Source organism: Gymnoscopelus microlampas (genome assembly GCF_963454915.1).
Source record: "Gymnoscopelus microlampas genome assembly, chromosome: 11".
Classification (NCBI taxonomy): domain Eukaryota; kingdom Metazoa; phylum Chordata; class Actinopteri; order Myctophiformes; family Myctophidae; genus Gymnoscopelus; species Gymnoscopelus microlampas.
The window spans coordinates 772,360-799,445 of NC_139948.1; the positions used below are offsets into that span (position 1 = coordinate 772,360).

Sequence of the window (27,086 nt, forward strand, 5' to 3'; positions counted from 1 at the left end):
TGACAACATGCTCCCTACATGCGTCTCTGCGCCGCCGCTTGTTATCGCCGTCAACCAGTGTTGCCAGATTTTGTGAGAGAAATAAGCAACCATGTTCTTTGAAAACAAGCCCAAATGAAGCAACACATACATGATGTTGTGTCATTTAAAACCAAAACTAAGGCCTCAGGATGACTTTAAGACATGAACATGGTCATTTTAGTTTTGTAACGTTATATAAAATAATACAAAGATTTTATTAAAGAAATCCCAATCCCCCATCTTTTTCTCCCAATCCCCGATCTTTTGAAAATCACGTGATAGGGCCCCGATCCCGATCACGTGATCGGATCGGGAAAACCCTAATTAGGACAATATCAGTCACCAGATGCAGGGACGTGTTTTTTAATTAATCCAACATGGCAAGACGTTAAAATGACCCTAGAAGTGTTTTAAAGTGAAATACCCCTTTAAACCACTTTCACTTTAAAATAATGTCTTTTTCCAAAATAGCTCAAATTTGCATCGATATTCAAAAATAAAAAAAAATATTTTTGAATAGCCCAAAGCAATCTTCAAATGAGACACAGGTGTGTTCCCGGTCTTAATGGGTTAAGGAGTCGGAATGGTTCAAATCCTAAAAAGGATGGCGACACAGTCCTAGGCACAGACTGACCTTGCATCCGACGGCCAGCAGTGAGTGCAGCAGAAGGATTGTCACCAGGGTGGAGATGGCTGTCACCTTGGTGTCATTACGTACGACGGGCCAGAACGTCAACGCCAACACCGAGCCAGAGATCACCATGGCGACCACGATCAGAATCCAACGCAGCCACTCCAACGGGATGATCCACAACACCTGGTTTAAAACGACCAGCCAATTAAAACGGCAATCCACTACTTCTTTTAACCCGGCGTTTCCCCAAAATAACCATGTGTATTGGTCGTGAAATTACCTTTCCTACTATTTGTATTATAAATATTATTATTATGATTATTGTTGTTGTTATCATTATTATTATTTAAAAAGATACAAAAATGAACAAATTCATAACTCTACATAGTCTATTCTACATAAGGCTACATTTTTCCCTGGAACAAAATAATTTGAGATGGGGGTCCGCGGCCAAGTACAGTGATGTTGCTAGGTTTTCAATGTATTGGGTCCTGGGACCCAAGGGTGGTCTTTTAGATGGGTCCCAGGGACATTTTATGAGTCGCACAAAAATTCACACCCTACGTGGTGCCCTGTGCTTAGTCAATGCGGAATGTTTTCTGTTGCCCTCAGAATCTTTTTTGGTGCCATTTTACACAACTAACATTAATCTTTTATTTTTATCGTTTATTTTTAATTCACGTTTGTTATTTTCAAATGCGTTACGTTTCAACTGCGGGGGCGGCCCTCGTTGTGTGTCACACGCAAACGCGTTACCTAAAGAATTCGGTCCGCGCAGTGAGCATGCACAAAATGGCGGTTCCCGTGGATTATTATTGTTATTTGTATCTTCTTTCTAAGACGATTTATACGTGGATTTTATTGTTTATAAAGTAGGATAAAGTAGGACGTGGCCATGCAAAATGGTGGTGTCCCGTGGAATGCGTCCTTTCTCAATATTGTGCGTCAGCGACGCAGGACGCAGGCCTATGAGCATCTCTGAAGTACATAACATTTTGGGGGTCCTTGACATGAAAAAGTTTGATTACCACTGATATATATAGCAACATATTTAAAAAAAAACTGTTAGGATTTAGATGACATGTGTAGAAGCAAAGATTTTAGTTAAAAATGTTCACTTTAAAAAAAAATATATATATATTCATTCAAAGATTTGCACAAATGTTCACGATTAAAAAAAGAATAGCTATGAGCTTGTAGATCTGCTATTTTTGAATAGCCCAAAGAAATGTAAAATGACCTGATCTGCATGTTAATTTATGCCCTTGAAGGATTCAATGTTAATGAATAACTAATATCTGCTTCTGGGGGGGGGGTTGTGGTCTCAGATTCTGTGTCATGCTTGCGCAGATCATCTGTAGTATCACAGCAGCAGAGTCACAGAACGGCCAAACATCAATTAAGGGGTCCTTGGCACGAGAAAGTTTGAGAACTACTGATTTAGAAGGCATTTTGTAGAATCGGCCTCAAGTCTTGAATGAATTAATCCCGAGCTGAAGTGTCTAACTGAATTAAGTGAAAAAATAGATCTATATTCTGACAGTATGAATTTTCTGTTTATTAAAGAGCTGGAGAGACAGGGAGACTCCCGTTACTGAACACTCTAAACAAATATTTTTTACACAGGGCTATTATGCTAATTTTACTTAAAGCTACGGTAGGTAACTTATTTTTTTGTGTATGAATAAAATATTGTTTTGACCAATCTGTATGGTAGAGAAATAGTATCGAGTATAATAACTCAATACTATTGCAGTCTTTGGTCTCTGTGCTCTTCTAATGACACATCCTGTGGTCTGGTAGGACACCTACTGGTTGACAAGTGGTACTGCATGAAGGTGGTAAAATGTCAGCACTTGCTCAGGATGCACTGAAGTCTGCATCTGCACCCAGAATCACAGTTACTGTATAACAGTATAATAAAGGTAACTGGGAAACCCTACTGGAAGCTTTGCAATGTTGGTATCTGTTGATTAGGCTATGCAATTAATCAGATATCGGCCAAAATGTCAATATCGTGCGTCCGTAATTATAGTTAAAGTTATAGTGTTGGCGTGAACAGCCCTTTTCATGGCATCTTTCGTTTTCCTACTGATGTAAGAATGGATACATCGGTATTAACCCATTCAATCCGGGAGCGCATCTCTGCCATTTTAGATTTCTTTGGCTATTCAGAAATAGCAGATACTCATAGCGCGGCAGCTTGTATATCTGTTATTTTTGAAAAATCATGAAAAGCTTTCAAAATATATATATTCCAAGATTTGCAAACATTTTCACGATAAAAAAAATAGCAGATCTACAAGCTCATAGCGCTGCACTCGGTGCCGCGCTATGAGCTTGCATATCTGCTATGTTTGAATAGCTAAAGAAATCTTAAAATGACACAAATGATGCTTTCCCGGTCTTAAAGGGCTAAGGAAATGTATTACGTTTCAGGCATCTCAACCTTCTCCCAGTTTTGCTCCGTGAAGCAGCAGACACCCCTCTCTATGTTTAAGACTAGATTAGAAAACCTTTCTTTTTGATAAAGCTTACAGTTAGGGCTGCAATAGGCCTAGAGGGGGGACTACCAAATATGCTTCATTTATGAAGATAGTCCAACTGTCGCTTCGCCACTAGAGGCCAAATGGTACACAAATGGTCTCCTAAGTGGGTGGCGTCTGGCGGCAGATCTCACGGATGTACTATGTTTACTGGTGCAAGATCTCACGAGAATGTGTTGCTTGGACAGAGAAAAGTCGATAAAGTCGATTTTCTTCTGATTTGTCTCTCTGAAAAAAAGCAATTTTAGTATCAAAATGTTGTGAAGTTTGTGTGGCTCATGGCGATTGGGTCCAATATTTAGTTCAGCGAACATCGGCCTAAAGAATTGTTCTGAAGCTGTGTTCACGAGGCCTGTCACAATTATTACATCTCTGTTGTCGGAACAGAAATCAGCTAACTCCAAAATTATTTTTCAGGAAATAAAACAAACAAAAAAAAAGACTAAAACTTATGTTGCTATAATATCAGTGGTTCTCCTTTTTCATGTCAAGATCACCCCCAAAATTATATGTATTTGGCCGCAGACCCCCATCTCAAAATATGTTGTTCCAGGGACCCCCCAGAAGCAAAGATTTGAGAAAAAAATGTTTGCTTAAAAATAAATATATATATATATATATATATATTCAAAATGTTTTTTTTGCAGATCTACAAAATAGCAGATATCCAAGCTCATAGCACGGCACTCGCGCCTCGCTATGAGCTTGTATATATGCTATTCTTTTAATAGCCAAAGAAATCTAAAAATGACAGATGCGTTCCCGGTCATAAAGGGTTAACACCAAGCCCCCAGAATCACGGTAGAACAGTGAATTCTCCTGCCTTCGCCCTGGAGGTCAAATCTGGGATAGCAACAGTTCCGCTTTTAAAATGCTACTGCGCGCGCGTCTACCGTTGAAACCTACTAATGTTGTCCCTTCAGGGGCTCCGTAGAAACCTTAGTGTGCCTGCTCACAACTCTATGGCCGCTCTATTGGACCCAATATTCCACCCAATATTGGTGCTTCCGGCAGACTTCCGGGTGCTTCAACCCATTAAGATCTTAATGGGTTAAACGCCACTGAGCAACTTTCAATGAAATGAATAGCTGGGGGAGGGCAGTCCGCCCTCTAGATGTATTATAACTATATGGTTAACACTGATCTGAACGTAAGTATGTACTACAGTACTCACAGATGTAGGGATGTATATGAACAGAGAGTAGCCGTAGACGCAGGCCGTCTCCAGGAAGGAGTATCCTCCGATCTGCCTCTCCGCTTCCTGCCTCCAGGTCAGGAAACCCCACACGCCCAATGGTACCAGCCAGGCGTACATGAGGATCACTACCGCTGCTATGGACACTGTTAACACACGCACACACACACACACACACACACACACACACACACACACACACACACACACACACACACACACACACACACACACACACACACACACACACACACACACACACACAGTATTATGTATTACGATACTTGTGAGGACATTAACATTTTAATTGCGCTGCAACGCGTTGTGAGCTTGTAGATCGGCTATTTTCTGGTGCACAACACCAGCGCACAATAAAAGTGTAAATCAGGCATAACTCTAAAAACCTAACCTCTAAATGTCTGAACCTGAATCTAAAAAAAATGGCTATTTTCAATTGTTTTGTTGTTATATGTTGTGTCACATCTTTTGGTTTATTAGCCAATGTATGAAGAGTCTTACCTCTATGGAACTGGGGTCTGTAGTGGTATGAAGGGTCTTACCTCTATGGAACTGGGGTCTGTAGTGGTATGAAGGGTCTTACCTCTATGGAACTGGGGTCTGTAGTGGTATGAAGGGTCTTACCTCTATGGAACTGGGGTCTTACCTCTATGGAACTGGGGTCTTACCTCTATGGAACTGGGGTCTGTAGTGGTATGAAGGGTCTTACCTCTATGGAACTGGGGTCTGTAGTGGTATGAAGGGTCTTACCTCTATGGAACTGGGGTCTTACCTCTATGGAACTGGGGTCTGTAGTGGTATGAAGGGTCTCCCATCTTGCTCAGAAAGGTAGAAAGGTTTCCGCTGATGGCCACCGAGAACACCAGCGTCACACAGATCCAGAACGGCCCTACACACACACACACACACACACACACACACACACACACACACACACACACACACACACACACACACACACACACACACACACACACACACACACACACACACACACACACACACACACACACACACACACACACACACACAAAGAGAAGGGTGTTTCTTATGCGTGTGTTTTTTGTCTTGTTTTTAATGGCTTGTCTTAAGGCAGAGTGGAGAGAGAGAGTCTGTGGACCATTTTCCACCAAGATAACTTTGGTTCTAGAACTGGTTCCGTTCTAGATTCTTAGAACCTTGGTGCTTTCAGGGAACCGGCCACAAAACGGCCTGCGGGCCTGACCAGCAATGTGTCGACTATGACTGGTCGAAGTGTCTATTTCAGGGGGGAAATTCTATCGTCAATGGCAGTTACAGTTTCCCTTTTCTTTTTTCTTTTTTTTCCCGCTTGCTTTTGCCATTGTTTATATTGCATCTGCATCTTCCAACCTGTGGAAAAGTGACACACCCACTTTGGTTCCCAGTTCAGGGCAAGAAAAAACAAGTATTTTTGGTTCTCGTTCCGAACCAACTTTTAGGGTTCTGAAACAATCATTCTCAGTGGAAACACAAATTAGGCGGGATAAATGAACGGAACCGGTTCAACCCTGATGGAAAAGGGGCCTGCGTGTGTGTGTGTGTGTGTGTGTGTGTGTGTGTGTGTGTGTGTGTGTGTGTGTGTGTGTGTGTGTGTGTGTGTGTGTGTGTGTGTGTGTGTGTGTGTGTGTGTGTGTGTGTGTGTGTTGGGGGTTGGTCTAAGAGGAAGGTGGCAGTGGAGAATCTGATATTTTTATTACAATGAATATTTTGTATTACAATGGTTCCAAATGACCCCTTAGAGGTGTGTAACTCTAAGAGTGTACAAATGTACACTCTTAGATTTGTGGGGGTCCTTGGGGGGAAAAAAAGAGGGTGCAAACTAAAGTTAATTGCAAAGTTTGCAATGTTCGAACGTCACTCGATATAACTTTTAACCAAACGCGGGTGAAACAGCGAAGATGTCACCGCTGCCCGCATAAAGAGTGCACGCACGCAAATGGATCGACGGACCTCGCGTATCGATTACAAACAATTTGTACCTCGCTTACAAAAGCTTATCAACACCATGAATTAACATTAGCTGGATGCATATCAATGATCCATTGTGTGGCCTGCTAGTCTACTGTTACTAGGTAGGTAGGTGTAATAGGCTACTGTCAGCAGTGTTGGAAAAAATACTTAAGTAAAAGTATCAGTACTGCAATGCAGAAATACTCACAAGCTCACAACGGGTCGCAAAGCGACCCGTTGCGATAAGAGAGTATATATAGGGATAAAGTGGTTAATGCGTGTTTTGTAATAATACAAATCTACAAAGTAACTCAATTGTAGTGGAGTAAAAGAACAATATTTGCCTCTGAGATGTAGTGGAGTAGAAGTAAAAGTACTGAAAATTTAAGATAATCCAGTAAAGTTAAAATTCCTCAAATTTGTACTTAAGTACATGTACTTAGTTACATTCCACCACTGACTGTCAGATGTTCTGTCTGAAGCAGTCTGTTACACTACTAACTCACCATCAAGCAGCCTACACTGAATGTCACATGATACAACAGCTGGATAAAAGGAATAGATTATCTATCTATCAGCAGTATAAAAACTAATATTATATCTATATCTATCTATCTATCTATCTATCAGCATAAACACTAATATTATATCTGCATATATCTATCTATCAGCATACAAACTAATATTATATCTACATATATCTATCTATCTATCTATCAGCATACAAACTAATATTATATCTACATATATCTATCTATCTATCTATCAGCATACAAACTAATATTATATCTACATATATCTATCTATCTATCTATCTATCAGCATAAAAACTAATATTATATCTACATATATCTATCTATCTATCTATCTATCAGCATAAAAACTAATATTATATCTACATATATCTATCTATCTATCTATCAGCATACAAACTAATATTATATCTACATATATCTATCTATCTATCTATCAGCATAAAAACTAATATTATATCTACATATATTTATCTATCTATCTATCAGCATAAAAACTAATATTATATCTACATATATCTATCTATCTATCTATCAGCATACAAACTAATATTATATCTACATATATTTATCTATCTATCTATCAGCATAAAAACTAATATTATATCTACATATATTTATCTATCTATCTATCAGCATAAAAACTAATATTATATCTATCTATCTATCTATCTGATCAGCATAAAAACTAATATTATATCTATCTATCTATCTATCTATCTATCTATCTATCAGCATAACAACTAATATTATATCTACATATATCTATCTATCTATCTATCAGCATACAAACTAATATTATATATATCTATCTATCTATCTATCTATCTATCTATCTATCTATCAGCATAACAACTAATATTATATCTACATATATCTATCTATCTATCAGCCTAAAAACTAATATTATATCTACATATATCTATCTATCAGCATAAAAACTAATATTATATCTACATATATCTATCTATCAGCATAAAAACGAATATTATATCCATCTATCTATCTGTATGTAGCCTGTAGTCTGTCTGTGAACACATTAATTAATAAGATATGATGATTCATTATATTATATAATATAATGATTATACGTGCCCCATGATCATATCTTATAAAAATGTTATAATCATATAATATAATTAATCATCATATATGCATATATCAACATAAAAAAAAATATGGTGATATATATCGTCTATCGTGATATTTCTTGAAAAATATCGTGATAGTTTTTTTTTCAATATCGAACACCCCTATGTGCGCATATTGCTAACGTTTTTTTTTCCCCTGGACATTTTAACCTTTTCAGTCCTATGTACCATTGGTTCTCACCAGGGGTCCTTGAGGGGGTAAAGCAAAATGTTTTCATATAGTGTCACAATCATTTTAACTACTTTACCCTTTTATACTTTGGTTATTCAAAATTAGCAGATATACAAGCTCATAGCGCGGCACCCAGTGCCGCGCTATGAGCTTGTAGATCTGCTATTTTTGAAAAATATTGAAAAATATTGAACATTTTTGCAAATATGAATATATATTTTTCAAAGCGAACATATTTAACTTGAATCTTTGCTTCTGGGGGGTCCCTGGAACAAAACATTTTGAGATGGGGGTCCGCGGCCAAATACATATCATTTTGGGGGTCCTTGACATGAAAAGGTTTGAGAACCACTGCTCTATACTTCTGGTACCGTATGACGAATAGCAAAAAACAATGCTGACCTACAAGCACTTGGTGATGCATTTTGAGCTTGTAGATCTGCTATTTACTGCTATTTTAGAAACTTTTAAACGTTTTTTTGTTAGCCTATTAAGACCTGGAACTGTGTCATTTTTAGATTTGAGCTAAAAAGCATTATTTTACACTTTGGGCTATTCAAAAATCGTGAAAATGTGTGCAAATCTTAACTTAAGTCCAATGTTGAGGTATTTTTACTTTACTGGAGTATTTCCAATTTTCAGTACTTTTACTTCTCCACTACATCTCAGAGGCAAATATTGTACTTTTACTCCAGAACAATTATTTGAACACTTTAGTTACTAGTTACTTTGCAGATATAAATTATTACATTATAAAACATACATTAACCACTTTAGCCCCGCATCACGACACGTTGTGAGCTTGTAGATCTGCTATTTTTTTGAAACATTTTAGTACTTTTACTTTTGTTACTTTAAGTAAATTTCGATACCTACCTATACTTTTGCACTTTTACTCAAGTCCATTTTGAATTACGGACTTTTACTTGTAACAGAGTACTTCTACATTGCGGTATTGATACTTTTACTTAACACATTGGCTGCCAAGAACGCAGGTCTGCGTTCTTTCAAAAAAAAAAAAAAATCATAATAAAACTTTTTTTTTTTTTGACCCAAATACCAAGGAGATATGATTTTTCGAAGATTTAGACTGCCATCCACTTCCTTGTAACTTAAAACTTAAAAATTCTGTATCTCGGCTCCTGAGTACTTTTTTTTTCCATTGAAAAAGTCTGGCAGTGTAGAATAACTACGGTCAAGTAGTGGACAGGACGTCGAAAATATGTGGTTAAAGTTGGTACTTTATATAGGAAAAAAAGGATGGATACAAGTGGTACAAAACAACGCTCTTTTAGACGGGTTAGCTTTAGCTTTTCATTCATTCGATCCACGCAGCTAGTATTGCTCAATCGAACTGGCACAACAACACTGACCCGGTATCTATTAACATCCGGTTTACCGCTAAGCCTTGTGGGACATGCAGTTTTTACTTAACCCCTCGTTAGGTATACAACTAGAAAAGTAGCAATACAGTGTCAAACAATGTTTCTCAATAACAATATCAATAAACTCTATTAAATGAAATCTTTCCTTTTTAACTCTGCTTTTAACTGAATATAATACTTTATGAATTTAGCAGCAATTAAATCAATCATGCAAATTAACTGTAACCCATTAAGTTACAACATCCTCCCCCCATGAATTATTGTTCATTATATCTCAAGACAGTACAGTAACTGAATAGGTCTTCTTAGCAAAGTCCCTGAGGGAGTGCGGACTATGCACGACCTGACAAGTCCATCTCGGCCTGTAAACAGTTCTGTGATTCTTCCCAGTTTCCAGGTTTGTCTGGGGGTGTTATCTTCTCCAATGAGTACAACGTCACCCACTTTCAGTGGGGTGGGCGTCGGTGTGTCACAGCGGTGTGCTGACTTCAAGTCCAGCAGGTAATCCTTACGCCAGGCGCTCCAGAAGCTGGTTGTGAGTCTCTGCCTGTACTTCCATCTTCTTGTGATCTCTGCCTTGTTGGCAGTTGGGTGCTGTGTGTCAGCAGGGAAGGGCTTTGGTGGCAGAGAGGTCAGTCGTTTTCCCACCAGAAAGTGGGCTGGGGTCAGTGGCTGTGGCTCATCCACTTCATTGTGCACGAATGTCAGAGGCCTAGAGTTTATGATAGCTTCCACCTCTGTCAGTACTGTGCACATCTCTTCAAAGTTGAGTGAAGCTCTCCCAAGAACTTTCTTCAGGCATGTTTTTACTGATCGGACGAGTCTCTCCCAGATTCCGCCCCACCAGGCTGCTCGCTCTGCGATGAACTTCCAGGTGATGCCTCGTTCTGAGAAGAACTCTAACAGCTGGGGTTCTTTGATAGCTTTCCACAGCTCTTTCAGGTCCTGATCAGCTCTCTTGAATGTTCTAGCATTGTCTGAGTAGATTATTTTGCATAATCCTCTTCTTGATATGAATCTTTTCAGCGCTAACAGGAATGTCTCTGTTGACTGATCTGAGACCAGTTCCAGGTGTACTGCTCTGGTTACAGCACAGGTGAATAGCGCGATGTATGACTTCTTCACAGAATCATCTGCCTTCACATACAGTGGCCCTGCAAAATCCACACCTGTGACTTCGAATGGTGGGGATTCAGTTATTCTGTCTTTGGGCAAGGGCGCAGTGATCTGCTTTCCGGCTTTTGCCTTGAATCTTTTGCAAACTGTGCAGCTTGCCACAGTCCTCTTGACTAGCTGCCTGGCACGTAGGATCCAGTATCTCTCTCTCACTTGAACGAGAGTGTCTCTCACTCCTGAGTGCATCACTTTTTCATGACATGACTGTATCATCAGTTCTGAATATCTGTGTTTATTGGGCATAATCCATGGGTGCTGCTCTCTGAATGTGAAGTCAGACTGCTGCAGCCTTCCTCCCACACTGAGCAGCTCGTGTTCATCCAGGAAAGGTTTGAGTTCTTTGATCTTGCAGTCATTGTTCAGGCCTTTTTCTGCCTTCAGTTGTTTGATCTCCTGGCTGAAACTCTGTTGTTGTGTTGTCTTTATCCAGTACTTTTCTGCCTCGAAGAGCTCGTCAGCAGTCAGTTCTCCTCTTTTCTTTGTTTTTGTTTGAGAATTGGCTATGAATCTCTTTATCCAGGCTGTCACTCTGAGGACTCTTTTCAGCTTGCTGTATCGTTCCAGCTCCAACACTGGTTCAGTGGGGTCCGTGTCATTTGCAGCGAGCTGTACAGTGATCTGTTGACTGGACTTAAGTTCTGCATTCACCTTGTCTGGAACATTGTCATTTTCAGTCTCCTCTGACTGATCAGGTGATGTCAGAACGCTGGGCCCGTTCCACCATAGCTGGTTCTGTATCAGGCTTTCAACACTTTGTCCTCTTGTGGGGAGGTCAGCTGGATTTATCTTCCCTGCGATGTGTGACCATGTCTCAGGGTTGGTCAGTGACTGGATCTCTGTCACTCTGTTTGCGACAAACTGTTTCCACTTCTGAGCTGAGCTGCAAATCCAATGCAGTGTAATCATAGAGTCTGTCCACATTCTTATTTGGTTTGGTTCCAGTTTTAGAGTAGTCATTAAGTTGTTGGCTAGTCTCGCTCCAATCACAGCTCCCATGAGCTCCAGGCGTGGCAGTGTCATTTTCTTGAGAGGGGCCACCCTGGATTTGGATGCGACTAGGCTCATTGTAGGTTCTCCGTCTGGTGATTCACCTTGCAGGTAGGCTGCCGCACTGTAGGCTCTTTCACTTGCGTCGCAGAACACATGTAGTGTCAGGGCATGTTTGTTTTCTGGTTGCATGTCTGTTCGATACCACCTTGGTATGGCGAGCTGGTGTAGCTGGGGTAGTTCAGAACACCACTGTTGCCATTCTCGTGTCAGGTCAGGTGGTAGCTCTTCATCCCAGGAGAGTCCTCTCTCCCACATTTCTTGAAACATGCACTTGATTCTGATTGTGAAAGGTGTCAGGAACCCGAGTGGGTCATAGATGCGTGCAGCTGACTGCAGAACACTTCTCTTGGTGTTCTTCTTTTCTTTTAGTATGTTCAATAGCGGTCTGAGGTCAAAGGTGAAGTCATCAGTTTCTGGTCTCCACACTAGGCCTAACACTTTGAGCACTGCTCCGTGTGTCTCTGGTGCCAGTGTGTGGTTTGTTGTGCCCTCCTCCCATTTCTTCTCCAGCTCATGAGAGTTGGTCATCCACTTGCAGAGGTCCATGCCTGCTGTTGACAGTATTTGTTTAGCAGTGGTTGTCACATGGTAGGCCTCTTCAACACTGTGTGAGCTAGCAATGAAATCATCCACGTAAAGTGACTCTCTTAATGTCTCTACAACCTGTGGTTGTTCTGTTTCATATTGTTTCAGGTGCTTTCTGATTGTAGCTGCGAGTAGGAATGGACTTGGGGAGGCCCCAAACACCACTCTGGTCATCCGCAGCACACGCAGCTCTCCATCCTCTTCTCCACTTGGTGGGCCTGTGAGCCACAGGAATCTCACTGCATCTCTGTCTCTCTCCACTATGGAGATCTGCAGGAAATTCTTCTTTATGTCAGCCATGAAGGCTATTTCATGTTTTCTGAATTTTATGAGGACACTGAGGAGATCTGGATTCAGGTTTGGTCCTGTGAGCAGACAGTCATTGAGGGATGGGCGGCCATCTTCATGAGACGACGCATCAAACACCACTCTCAGTTTTGTGGTCACTTTGTCTTCTCTGAGTACTGCGTGGTGAGGTAAGTAGTATTTCACATTGTCTTCACTTGCGTTGTCTTCTGGCACATCCTCTGCAATGTTCTGCTGTATATAGTCCTCCACTACTTCATTGTATCTGCTGTAGAATGTGACATCCTTCTTAAGTCTTCTCTTCAGACCTTCAAATCGTTTTTTAGCAACTCTGTAGTTGTCTTGGAGCTCTGCTCTTTCTGGTTTCCATGGCAACTCCACGTGGTATCGTCCATTTTTGAAAGTTGTTGTTCTCTCGAACATCTGCAGAGCCTCTTCTTCTGCTGGGTTCTGTGTGTTTTCACTTGTGATACCCAGAGACTCAATTTCCCAGAATGCACTTAGTTGCTTGGAGACAAGTGTGTCCTCTTCGAGTGGAATGAACATGCAGGTTGCCTCTGCGACACTTGACATGGACACTGGTCCCTGCACAGACCATCCGAAAGTGCTCTCCAGTGCAACTAATGTCTCTGTCAGTCTCTCCACCCTTCCTGAGACTATTTGCCAGTAGTAGTCTGCTCCTATCAGGACAGAGAGCTCAGGATCATCATCATTACCTGGGAAGTCTGCTAGTTGTAGTCCCTTTTTCTTGAGCTCATGTTGAATCTGGTCACCAGGAACTTTCATCACAGCTGAGCACACCTGTGGGGTTTCTATGGCCTCAATTTCAATTCTCTGCTGGTTGTCCCAGACATTCTCCAAGATGACTCTCACTGTGTTGCGTTGTGACATTGTGGGAACAGAGGAGCCAAACGTGTGAAGAGTGAGTGTCTCTTGTCTTATTACTGGTAATTTCAGGCTCTTCACAAGGTTTTCATGGATGAAGCTTCTCTGACTCCCTCCATCGAGTAAGCAGCGAGCTATTTTTCTGCCTAATGGGCCTGTCACCCATGCCTTAGCAGTTTGTAGCAGCACAGTGTTCTGTCCATCTGGTTTCATCTTTGCTGAGTGAGGAATGACTGAGGACACAACAGCCTCTCCTGTCACAGTGGGGGGCTGCACCTCACTTTTCTCACCGGTGCACACAGCAATGTGATGCCTCCTTCCACATTTTTCACATGAAGCATCCTTCACTTTGCATGACTTTGCAATGTGTTTCTGTCCCAGACACACAAAACATCTTCCCATTTTCTTGATCTTTTCTTTGCGTTCTGGAATGCTGTTATTGGGGCAATTTTCAGATTTGTGTTCTGCACTGTCACAGAATAAACAGTTGTGTGTCTTCTGGCTGGCTGTGTGCAGTGCAGCAGCAGATTGCATGCTGGGTCTGTTCATTTTTGTGTCATTGAATGAGCATGACTGCTTCCATGGTTTGCTTTCTGGTTTCTGTTCTTTCTGGGTGTATGACGTTGTCATTTGCAGTGCTCTTTCCCTGCTCTGAACCTCCTTCTGTAGGAATTTGACAATTTCATCAACCTTCCATTCATCATCATTTCCCCTCTGACGGCTATATTCAAGAGCTATGTCATCTGGAATCATCTTCATTAAAATTGGGCATAGTAGGCTCCCATATGTGTCTGACACTACACCCAGTGACTCCAAACTCCTAATTTGAATCTCACATTCATCATATAGCTGCCTTAATGCATGCACATCAGAGGATTTCTTCACAGGAGTTAGATTCAGCAGCCTTGTCATGTGAGCACTGATAACCAGATCTTTCCTTCCAAATCTGCTTTGCAGTAACGTGATAGCACTGTCATAATTAGCATCAGAAAGCATCAGTCCTGCTACTGCCTTTGCAGCTGGTCCTGTGAGATACGTTTTCAGGTAGGTAAACTTCTCACGTTTGCACAGTGCATCATTCGTGTGAATAGCAGTCTCATACTGGCTCCAAAACTCCTGCCATCTACTGACATCTCCATTGTATTTATCAATGATCAACTTCGGTAGCTTCACAGACTGTCTGTGTGCTAATGAGTTAGCTGAGTTAGCGTCGCTCACCCTTTGCTGCGTTGGTGCTTGGAGCTGCTGGCTTTGATCCGCCATTTTCTTCACCATGCGCTGAGCGCGGCTCTTATACGAGATGACACGTTGCTTGTAATCCTCCGTTGTTTCAATCTCGTTCTCCAAGTCATCCAACGCGGTTAGCTGTTCAATTCCATTGTCCAGCTCAAATAGACTGTCCTCCTTCGCGGACAACATGTCCAATAAAGTGTTCAAGTTCTCAATGTCCGGATCTGGCTTCGTTATTTCTCCGTCTATCTGGTTCAAAAGACGTGTAGTACTACCTCGGATTGTACCCCGTTTTCTTCTCATTCTTTCCATATCTGTCCTACGTTCCTCTTCTGTCTTTTTAGCAGCGGCTGCAGCTGCTGCTGCGAGTTCTCTCTCGCTCATAATTCCCGGGTTTCGGCACCAAAAAATGTAGAATAACTACGGTCAAGTAGTGGACAGGACGTCGAAAATATGTGGTTAAAGTTGGTACTTTATATAGGAAAAAAAGGATGGATACAAGTGGTACAAAACAACGCTCTTTTAGACGGGTTAGCTTTAGCTTTTCATTCATTCGATCCACGCAGCTAGTATTGCTCAATCGAACTGGCACAACAACACTGACCCGGTATCTATTAACATCCGGTTTACCGCTAAGCCTTGTGGGACATGCAGTTTTTACTTAACCCCTCGTTAGGTATACAACTAGAAAAGTAGCAATACAGTGTCAAACAATGTTTCTCAATAACAATATCAATAAACTCTATTAAATGAAATCTTTCCTTTTTAACTCTGCTTTTAACTGAATATAATACTTTATGAATTTAGCAGCAATTAAATCAATCATGCAAATTAACTGTAACCCATTAAGTTACAACAGGCAGTCTACTGTAGAAAAAAAAAAAAAAGATGGCAGCCAAAGTAAAAGGTTTGAGTACTTTCTCCACCACTGCTGACATCACATTGAGAACAGTACAGGCAGACAATGTATGAAAGCAACCCCCCCCCCAAAAAAAATCGTAAAAAAGGGGGGCCAAGACCACTACAAGGCTTCTGCCAAATACATCAAACACTATTGACCCGTTTTGTTCCTTTGTTAGCTTTGCATTTGAATATCTCCCACTTGGCATGTGCTGCACCTGTCCCATGTGGAAGGAAAGGGGAGGGGGGGGGTCCTTCCTGGGGGGTTTGTTTCTTTCTTTTCCTGCCAAGTGTGAGGGTCTCTGAGGACGGGGCCTTTTAACAGTGATTAACCACATGGAACCCAGTAGAGATGCGCGGATTGCGGTTTTAGCCGCGGTTGCCGCAGTTAACCGCAATTTGGGTGGATTTGGGTCAATCAAATATAATTATTAATTAATATTGGATAAACCGCGGGTGAAATAATGCGGGAATTAAATTAATGATATCAATCTATAGGCCTATAATAGCTTTTGAAAAGCACTACATTTCACCGTGTGTGCGTTAACTGCGTTTGTAGTATTTTAATATTACGTCATTTTACACGAGGCACAAAATAGCCGCTCACTACATGTTGCTTTGCAGCCAGCCGGTGTGAGTACGGTGTTGCCAGGTAGGTTGCGAGAGAAATAAGCAGCCAGGTCTATGAAAACAAGCCCAAAACAAGTGTCAAACCATTACAGTCTATGTGCCAAACAAGCCCAAAAGTCGCTTATAAAAAGCTTATAAAAAGCCGACATGGTTGAAAGCGAAAGTAACTCAATGAAGACGTGCGCTTGTTGTTACCATGGTTGTGGATTGTATACAGTCACTGCATCGCAACAGTGGTGAGTGACATTGTTTATAAGAAAACTAACATCAGGAAAATAACAATTATTTGGTGCGGTTGGTGCGGATCTATAAATAGGATGATATAATTACCGCGGGTGGATGACGGATGGATAATGAATTTGTTAACGCGGATTCGGGTGACAAAAAAACCCATCCGCGCATCTCTAGAACCCAGGGTCCCTAATCTGTGGCAAACATACAATACAGCAAAAATAGCAAATCTACAAGCTACTATAGCATGTCACCATTATTACATAATCTGTGTTTCACATGTTTTACCGCAATGGCGCAATGTGCCAATGACGTGTTTGACGTGTTTTTGAAAAAAAAATAAGTAAAAAAAACTTTCAGAACCCAAGATATCATTTGAAGATTTGCTGCTCCATTCACTTCTTGTTTCACTTATTACTGAAAAAGGCTGTATCTCGGCTCCTGAGCACTTTTTTTTTACTATGTATTTTTCTTCTTTTTTTTTTAACATTTTTTTTTATCCCACGATTTTTGTAACCCATTTGTTTTTCACCCGGTGCCAATTTCCTAAGTGATCCTGGGCGCTACACCAGCCCTACACCAGTCCCCCACAGCCTGGGGAGGCCAGGGCCGAGCTCATGCTTCCTTCAGTGCATGAGAGCCAACTGACCTTCTTGTCACCTGACAGGGGGGAGTTTCCCTGGTAGGACGTAGCGCGTGGAAGGAACACGTTATTCCAACCAGTTCCCTTCCCCTCCATCAGGCGCCCCGGCTGTCATGAGGGAGGCGGTATAGTGACCAGGATTACTACATGTTTTTGTGAGGGTATTAACACATCGGGTGCCGAACACGGTCTGAACCGTGTGTTTACATAGTAGCGCTTCGGTGCCGAACACGGTCTGAACCGTGAGTTTAGTCTTTTTGTTTTTTTCGTTTTTCTCCCCGCGGGCGGGGCTAGAGCAGCTCTGGGAGCACCCATTGTAATCCTGCGAAGGAAGTGCCAGATAGCTCACCGGAAACAAAAAAATGGCTCCCATCCGCTTCCTGTCTATTTCCTACTTTGAAACGCCTATATCTCCGAATCTGTTTCCTTGGGGAAAACCGGTCATGCGCGATCCCCCCGCCGTTGTAACTCGCGAGGGAAATGTTATGGTTCCAGGCTGTAGCCAGGCTCATGGCACAACATGAATCGATGCTTTTTTTTGCGTAGATTTGCTTGTAACGCACGCGGAAGCTTTATACAGCAAAGCGCAGTCAATGGGGAGAATGCTGGCACCCACGGTAAGTTGTTATGAAAAAATGCTGGCACCCGATGTGTTAACTACCCTAGGAGACACGGGGAGAACATGCAAACTCCACACAGAGTAGGCCTTTCGCCAACCCCACCTAGGTGGGGTACTATGTATTTTTCAATGTTATTATGTTATTTTCAAAAGGCAGACAATAGGCTCTATGCACAGCAGCCATATTGGAAAGAAATTGGGCCATTTCTTACTTCCTTCACAGGTGTTACCAATGATACTAATGAAGGCTCTGTTCCATTCTGGTCAGGGTGCTGATATTGTGCATGTTGGCTCACTAGAAACACTCCATTTTGGTTCCCAAATGGCCCCTTATGGTGGGTATGTAACTCTGAGTGTACAAATGGAACCAAATGGACCCATTTGGTTCCATTTGTACACTCTCAGTCTTATGGGGGTCCTTGAAAATAAGACAACCACTATGCTACACTAAATAGAACAGAGCCTTAATTAGTATTATTGGTAACACCTGTGAAGGAAGTAAGGAAGGGGCCCAATTCATTCCCAATATGGCTGCTGTGCATAGAGCCTATTAATGTCAACAAGGTCCAATGACCTCGTTGACATTTGTGAAACCACACAGTGCAACCCTCAGTGATTAGCACCCATCAGGGGATCGATTATACTGGAGATACATATTCTGTGACTACTTGAAAAAGGTATAAGAAAATTGAAAAATTGCTGGCACAGTTCGCAATTCACGATGCGGTGCGGATCACATGTGCACGATTTTTATTAATAATTAATTAAACTACTATAAAACAACAGTAACAACAACACCCTCTACCAGCCTCCAGTGGTGGAAAATAGCAGATCTACAGGCTCACAATGCCTTGCGCTTGTAGATCTGCTATTTTCACATAGTTACTGTAATGTTTTATAATAATAATCGAAATCTACAAAGTAATCTACAAAGTAACTAGTAACAAAGTAACTAGTAATTATTTGAAGTTTTCATATAATTGTAGTGGAGTAAAAAGTACAATATTTGCCTCTGAGATATAGTAGAGTTACTGGAGTAGAAGTGAAAGTATTAGAAATTGGAAATACTCAAGAGTCAAGTGCAAATACCTCAAAATTGTACTTAAGTACAGTTCTTGAGTACATGTGCTTAAACTCTTACAGACGTATGCCAAAATCCATTTGAAAGAAAATGCTTTTCACTGTTCTCAGGTTAAATATTGATATGCGATTAAAATGCGATTAATTGCGATTAATTAATTACAAAGCCTCTAATTAATTAGATTTTTTTTTTAATCGAGTCCCAGCCCTAATATTCAAAGATTTGCACAAATTGTCCAAGATAAAAAGAAAAAAATAGCAGATCTACAAGCTCATAGCGCGGCAGCAAGTACACCATGAGATTTTTTTAATAGCCAAAGAAATCTTAAAATGACACAGATGCGTTCCCGGTCTTAACGGGGTTAAAAGAGAGACCAGCATTTGGACAAACAAAGTCTTCCTCAGGGGTATGAAGGGGGGGCAGATTTCTACACAATATCAAACAGTGCTTACCATATAGATCTGGGTTGTTCCTGAGGTAGTGTTTGATAAAGTTCCTGCCAGGTAATGGCATCACCGACCCTTTGACTCGGTCCAGTACCTGCAACGTGTCCAAAGAGTGAAGACCAACTGGTTTATAATGAGATCATGCTCCCCTAAATCAGTAGTTCTCAAACTTTTTCCATGTCAAGGACCCCCCTAAATGATATGTATTTGGCCGCGGACCCCCATCTCAACCCATTCTGTTCCAGGGACCCCCCAGACGCAAAGATTTGAATTACAAATGTTCGCTTTAAAATATATATATATATTCAAAGATTTGCAAAAAATATTCACGATTCTTCAAAAATAGCAGATCTACAAGCTCATAGCGCGGCACTCGGTGCCGCGCTATGAGCTTGTATATCTGCTATTTTGGGGGCCGAAGAAGACTCCCATCTGAAAACGTTTTCTGCCAGGAACCCTCAGAATCTGTGTTAAAAAAATCAAAATGTTTCAAGCATTTTGGAGATTTTTTTCCAAATGTCTTCATATATAATAGCAGATGTACAAGCTCGCAGCGTGGCACGAAGTGACGAGCTGCTGAGATTGCACATCTGCTATTTTTGAATAGCCAACTTATCAATGGATAAAGTGGTTAAAAAAGCCCCCCAAGGTCCCCACATTGAGAACCAACGCTGTACGGTATGTAATGATATGGTGTTTGAAAGGCCATTAGCACAGCGTAACACAGTGTAGCACCAGTGGTGGAAAAAGTACTCAAATTCTTTACTTTTTTAAATCTAAATTTATCCCTCGATTTTGTAACCCCTTTTTTCACCCGGTGCCAATTTGCTAAGTGATCATGGGCACTACACTCCCCCCACCAGCCTAGGGAGGCCAGGGCCGAGCTCATGCCTCCTTCAATGCATGAGAGCCAACTGACCTTCTTGTCATCTGACAGGGGAGAGTTTCCCTGGTTGGACGTAGCACGTGGAAGGAACACGTTATTCCAACCAGTTCCTTTCCCCTCCATCAGGCGCCCCGGCTGACCAGGGGGAGGCAGTATAGTGACCAGGATTACTACATGTTTTTGTGAGGGTATTAACTACCCTAGGAGACACGGGGAGAACATGCAAACTCCACACATCAAATTCTTTACTTAAGTAAAAGTAGCAATACTGCAATATAAAAAATACTCTGTTACAAGTAAAAGTCCAGAATAAAAAATGTACTTGAGTAAAAGTACAAAAGTATTGGCATCAAAATGTACTTAAAGTACCAAAAGTAAAAGTACTAAATATTTGAAAATAGCCGATCTACAAGCTCACAACGCGTCGCATCGCGACGCGTTGTGAGCTTGTAGATCTGCTATTTTCAAATAGCCTAGGTATAAAACAGGGATAAAAAGTGGTTAATGTATGTTTTATAATATCATAATTTATATCTGAAAAGTAACTAGTAACTAAAGTTTTCAAGTAAATGTAGTGGAGTAAAAGTACAATATTTGCCTCTGAGATGTAGTGGAGTAGAAGTAAAAGTATTGGAAATTGGAAATACTCAAGTAAAGTACAAATACCCCAAACTTTTACTCAAGTACAGTACTTAAGTAAATGTACTTAGTTACTTTCCACCACTGCGTAGCACAGCGTAGCACAGAGTGACGTCTCCTACGTACCTGCATAGTGTCTACATTGAAGAAGGACTGGTAGTATTCAAAGGTCCAGAAACCACTGGTTGGCTGTTGGCCTCCTAGGAGCTGGAATAGACAACAGATGTGTTGATGACAACTAAAGCAGTGAAAGTGCCGCCTGCCTGAATGCTGCTGGTTAGATGAAACGTCATGCGAATAGTTGCAATTAACCCATTAAGACTGGCAAAGCATCTGTCATTTTAGATTTGAACCACTTTAACTATTATCTTGTACCTTGGCTATCCAAAATAATAGCAGCTATACAAGCTCATAGCGCGGCTATGAGCTTGTAGATCTGCTATTTATTTTAAATCGTGAAAATGTGTGCAAATCTTTCTATATATTTGTAACAAGCTCATAGAGCTATGAGCTTGTATATCTGATATTTTTGAATAGCCAAAGAAATCTAAAATGACACAGATGCGTTCCCGGTCTTCAAGGGTTAACTATGTCATTGTGGCATTGAACATCGGAACATATGAATCGAAATGACATTTCTGTTGGACTTTAAGCATTGTTGTATTGGTGATTTTGTTAGTGGTGGGATGCTATTTTAAAGACGTCACAATTTGAAAACAAACATTGTATAGGACAAATAAGCAAGGGATAATGTATGGGGAGGTAGTCATTATTGAAATTTAAAGCCCGACAGGGTGATAATGCACCGAGGCCGAGCCGATTATTGAAGATTATGCTTTAAATGTCAATAATGACTACCTCCCCATACATTATCCCGCTTATTACACGGCTACTTAATACATAAATAAATAAATTGACTGAAAAGTAACAACAAAACAAAGTATTTCCTTGCTTACGGCAATGAAAGTATTGGGCTGGACGGACAAGTTCGCCTCGGAAAACAAATGACAGTATTCCATAAGGTAACGGGAAAACTCGCCCCAAAACACACTCACCCCCATTCCATATACCGCTGGATCAAATAGAATGACTTTTCGGTCATTGCATCGTCTATTTCTCACTTCAAATGTTTTCAAAAACATTCTTGAGAGCAATGTTTAGTTGTAAATGACATTGTTTGTTTGTTTACATGGCTGTCATGTTGGATAAAGCATAAAACCAAGCAGCGCAGGTTGATATGAGCAGGTGTTCTGAGTCTCTGATTACACAGTTTCCTCGTTGGTCTCACCGGTCATTATCATCGGTCATTATCCAGAAATAATGACCGATGACTGACCAATCAGAATCGAGCATTCAACCAAGCCGTGTAATAATGACAAATAACTCTAACACCTCAGTAGTCAACGCTGGAGCACACACGACTAAGTGGACTGACCTCGGAGCTCTCCTCCTGTCCCTCCTCGTCTTCAGACAGCTCCACTTTCACGTCTCCACCAGCGGCGCCTCCTCCTCTGTCTTCCCCTGCAGGAGGGGAGGTGACCAGAGGCACCGTGGAGGCTCCCGGTGCTGCCGCCAGCAGGCCCGCCACCTCCTCAAAGTCTACGCACACGCACGCACGCACGCACGCACGCACGCACGCACGCACGCACGCACGCACGCACACACACACACACACACACACACACACACACACACACACACACACACACACACACACACACACACACACACACACAAATAGTATTCAAAAGAACACATTAAAAAGTATGTTTTCTTTTTAATATTAACCCTTTAAGACCTGAGGCGATTCTTACATTTATTTTTCTAAATCCTAATGGTTTTTTGAAAAAAAAAAAGTTTTCAAGATTTTTCAAAAATAGCAGATATACAAGCTCATAGCGCTATGAGCTTGGATATCTGCTACTTTTGAATAGCCAAAGAAATCTAAAGTGACACAGATGCGTTCCAGGTCTTAATGTTAATACTATGCTGTGTTGAAATTTAGAACATTTTCCATTTTGTTTTATAAATAAGTAAGTAAATGAATGAATGCATAAATAAACACATAAATACAAATAATAATTCCGAATTCGTTTTTCAAAAACAATGTGTGACGCATTGCAAGCTTAGAAAGATCCTCAGTAATTTAACTCAAGAGAGTATACAAATGGAACCGATTGGTTCCACCTGACCTGTATCTTCATATGTTTGCTCAGAAACCTGCCTACCAGTGACATCATCGGTTGGCAGATTTGAGCATTTCAAACAATATGTCAAACGTTTTTATTATTATTATTTTTATAATAATACATTTCAGCATGCCAACTTTTCATGCCAGGAAGTTAAAGGCTGTAGTATCTATTAGCTTGGAATCCCCATCGATGATGTCAGTGGTAGGTACTAGGCAGGTTTCTGAACTGTCCACAGCCCACCGATGAGACACAGAGTGAGTTGACAGAAATCGTGCCAGCTCATAATGAGCATTAGTGAGGACCAATTATATGAAGATAAGGTTAAAAATAGGTGAAGTGCTCCTTTAAGGGTTTGGTTCCGTTTGTATACTCTCAGAGTTACTGAGAGTTACTTTTCCATTTCCTGAAAAGCAGTGGTGTAAAGTAACTAAGTACATTTACTCAGACAAGTACTGTACTTAAGTAAAATGTTGAGGTACTTTTACTTTACTGGAGTATTTCCAATTGTCTATACTTTTACTTCTACTCCACTACACCTCAGAGGCAAATACGAGTAAAAAAAATACTTTTACTCCACAACAATTATTTGAAAACTTACGTTACTAGTTACTTTTAAGATTATAAATGATTACATTATAAAGCATACACCACTTTAGCCCTATTTTATACCTAGGCTAGTTGAAAATAGCCGATCTACAAGCTCACAACGCGACGCGTTGTGAGCTTGTAGATCTGCTATTTTCAAACATTTTAGTACTTTTGGTACATTTTGATACCAATAATTTTGTACTTTTACTCAAGTAAAATTGTAACAGAGTACTTCCACATTGCAGTATTGATACTTTTACTTAAGTAAAACATTTGACTCTTTTTCCTCCACTGCTGTAAAGTAACGGTTTTGGACATGCAAGCCTTTCCACCCGACAAGGGACGATAATACGAATGCTTTAATCAGGGAGTATTTGTGGAAAGCCTACCTTGGAATTTCAGATCATCTGGACTTGCCATTGTGATTGTGGAATAACTGCAACCTCATGCAAGACCTATAGGGAACAATTTGAAGGATTAGGTTCAATATTCATAATATTATGTCATATGAACAGAACAGCGCCCCCTTCATCATCCTGGGGAATTAAAAATCGTTGTGGATTCTACAGCAGTGGCTCTCAAACAAGGACCCCCAAATTGATACATATATTTGGCCCGCGGACCCCCATCTGAAACGGTTTTGTGCCAGGGACCCCAAGAAGAGAAGATGTATGTGAAATTCTAACTTTTCCAAACGATTTTGATATTTTTTTTGGCTATTCAAAAATAGCAGATATACAATCTTGCCGAGAAAAATCTAATCTACAAATTCCAATCTGGTTTCAGAACAAACCACTCCACTGACACATGCCTTCTCTATTTGAACGACTCTATCAAACAAGATGTCGAAAAGGGCAAATATTGCGGCATGGTCATGCTGGACCTCCAGAAGGCCTTTGACACCGTTAATCACCCAATTATGATCAATAAGCTCAAAGCAATAGGTTCACGTCAGTGAACTGGATGAGATCCTACCTGGAAGGGAGGGAGCAAGTGGTGGAAGTAAACGGCACCCAGCCCCCCCCCCCCCTCCCAGTGACTTGTGGTGTTCCTCAAGGAAGCATACTAGGACCCTTACTGTTCCTGATAGATGTGAATGACATGTCTTCAGCCTGCGACTGCAACATGTTCCTGTTCGCAGATGACTCGGCCCTGCTAGTCTCGGACAGGGACAGGCTGCAGGTTGAGAAAACTCTCAGCTCGGAACTCAACAAGATCTGCTTCTGGCTCTCCGACAACAAACTTTCATTACACCTGGGTAAAACTGAATCCATCCTCTTTGGGTCCAGTCCTAACCTTAGAAAGGCAGAGAGTTTCACGATCAAAGTGGGTGATGATGTCATCAAAAGAAAGGACGAAATTACCTACCTGGGCTCTATCTTGGAGGCTAACCTCTCTGGTAACAAAAACGCCGAAAAAGCGATCAAAAAGGTCCACAAAAGTAAACAACACTCTATTTGTGGAGGATTGATCGTTTAGTCAGCAAGAATACTCTGAAGATTCTTGCAGGGGGCCCTCATACAAGGTTATTATGATTATGCATGCACTTCGTGGTATCACAACACCTCCAAGGCCTTAAAAACAAGGCTCCAAACATCCCAAAACAAACTTGTAAGGCTACTTCTTGGCCTCAATTACAAAACCCATCTAACCCCTGCTCATTTTGCTAGGATTGGATGGCTTAGGGTTGAGGACAGAGTACAGCAACTTGCTATTGGCCTGGTCTTCAAGATACACCACAACATTGGGATCCCGCTGTATTTGTCAAAATACTTCCAAAATGTTAATGATGTCCATGATCACAACACCAGAGGAAGCTCCACAAACCTTGTCCAACCCTTTTTTGGCTCAACAAAAGGGAAGTAACTCGTTCTCATGCTATTCATCAAAAATGTGGAATGCCCTACCAAAAGGAGTAAAGGAGTGTAAAACCCTACTCTCTTTCAAAACTGCCCTAAAGATACACCTTCAGGAGGCTGCAATTGAAAAATAGCCCCAGTCCAAGTCCTAACCTACCCCATGTCCTAACCTAACCTACCCCCCTACCCCCTACCCCCCCTCTCTTTCTCCTTTTGTACATATTTTTCACTCTTCATACCAGTAACCTGTAAACTGATTGTATGACATTCTATAGTCAACCCGATCGCCAGAGGAAACGTTCTCATTGAACGTTTTTCAACGTTTCTCAAAATCCGTGCAGACTACTGGAAAACCACAAATTCCGTGCATAGCCGCCTCGCATCTCCCCCATTGTGACTAAACCATTTCGGAGGCGCGCAGTCTCAAGGGAATTGTCGCCGTGTGAAGGACCACCGAGCGAGCTAAAGCGAGCGAGTTGCCGTCCTGAACATTGCGACATTCCCTTGAGCCTACTCAGCGCCGTTTGAGTTACGTACCGATAGGCACAGAATCGTAAATGTTGTTGTGGGGACTGCTCTAGTTCCTGGTTTTTCCGGGTTGCGACTGGTTACGCCCACCGTGGGACTCCCCATACATATGCACGGAATTTGGGGGTTTTCTAGGCGACTATGCACGGAATGACGTGCACAAATCCGCGCAATGTATACTAATTCTCTGGCGATCAGGCTGCTATAGTAGTGTGTATATCTGTCTGTCTCTTATATGTCATCATGATTTGTGTGCGTGGGGAACTCATTTGAAACAAGCCCAGTGCTTTAATGAGTCTTCCAGTTTAGTAGACCTTGTATTGCGAATTTGTACTTCCATGTACTGTTGTTCTCATGTCTTACTAAATAAAGTAAATCAATCAATCAATCAATCACAAGCTCATAGCGCTGCACCGAGTGCCGCGCTATGAGCTTGTAGATCTCATTCTAGCAGAGCACATTCTAGCAGTCGTAATAACCTTATTCATGCCAGGGACCCCTAAATTGATATACATTTGGCCGCGGACCCCCATCTGAAAATGCAAAGATTTGAGTTAACATTATTATATTCAAAGATATGCACACATTTTCAAGATTTTTCAAAAATAGCAGATCTACAAGCTCATAGCGCGGCACTCGGTGCCACGCTATGAGCTTGTAGATCTGCTATTTTTTGAATAGCCAAAGCTAAGTGGTTAAAATGATTCTGAGGCTATGTTAACTAATTTAGCTGGGGACCCCCTGGTAGCCCCCCAAGGACCACTGGTGGTCCCCGGACCACTGGTTGAAAACCACTGATGTAAATGATCTATCTCAATATATTTATGCTTACTATAAGTGGCTCTGGATAAATGCCATTTCCGGGATAACGCTATCAAGCTGTTAACATGTATAATGTTATAATATATAATATTATTGACAGGTTTACCTTCACATCACGGGTAACAGCAGCTCAACGCGGATGTACACAACGCGGTCACGTGATC

At 41.2% G+C, this 27,086-nt stretch overlaps 1 protein-coding gene across 3 annotated transcripts in view; it reads right to left on the bottom strand.

Annotated features, from left to right (window-relative positions):
* Positions 1–27,086, bottom strand: part of yipf2 (Yip1 domain family, member 2) — a 31,307-nt gene extending 4,221 nt beyond the window's left edge. For all 3 annotated transcript variants that reach the window (XR_014601854.1, XR_014601855.1, XM_084072518.1), the window contains exons 1-8: positions 27,029–27,086; positions 24,103–24,168; positions 22,369–22,532; positions 21,060–21,140; positions 19,415–19,502; positions 5,187–5,303; positions 4,376–4,542; positions 656–838 (exon numbers count right to left, since the gene is read on the bottom strand). Coding sequence is in view for 1 of the 3 variants with exons in the window: in XM_084072518.1 (XP_083928644.1) it covers positions 656–838; positions 4,376–4,542; positions 5,187–5,303; positions 19,415–19,502; positions 21,060–21,140; positions 22,369–22,532; positions 24,103–24,133 (831 nt within the window). In the remaining 2 variants the exon portion in view is untranslated. The remainder of the gene's footprint in view (positions 1–655; positions 839–4,375; positions 4,543–5,186; positions 5,304–19,414; positions 19,503–21,059; positions 21,141–22,368; positions 22,533–24,102; positions 24,169–27,028) is intronic.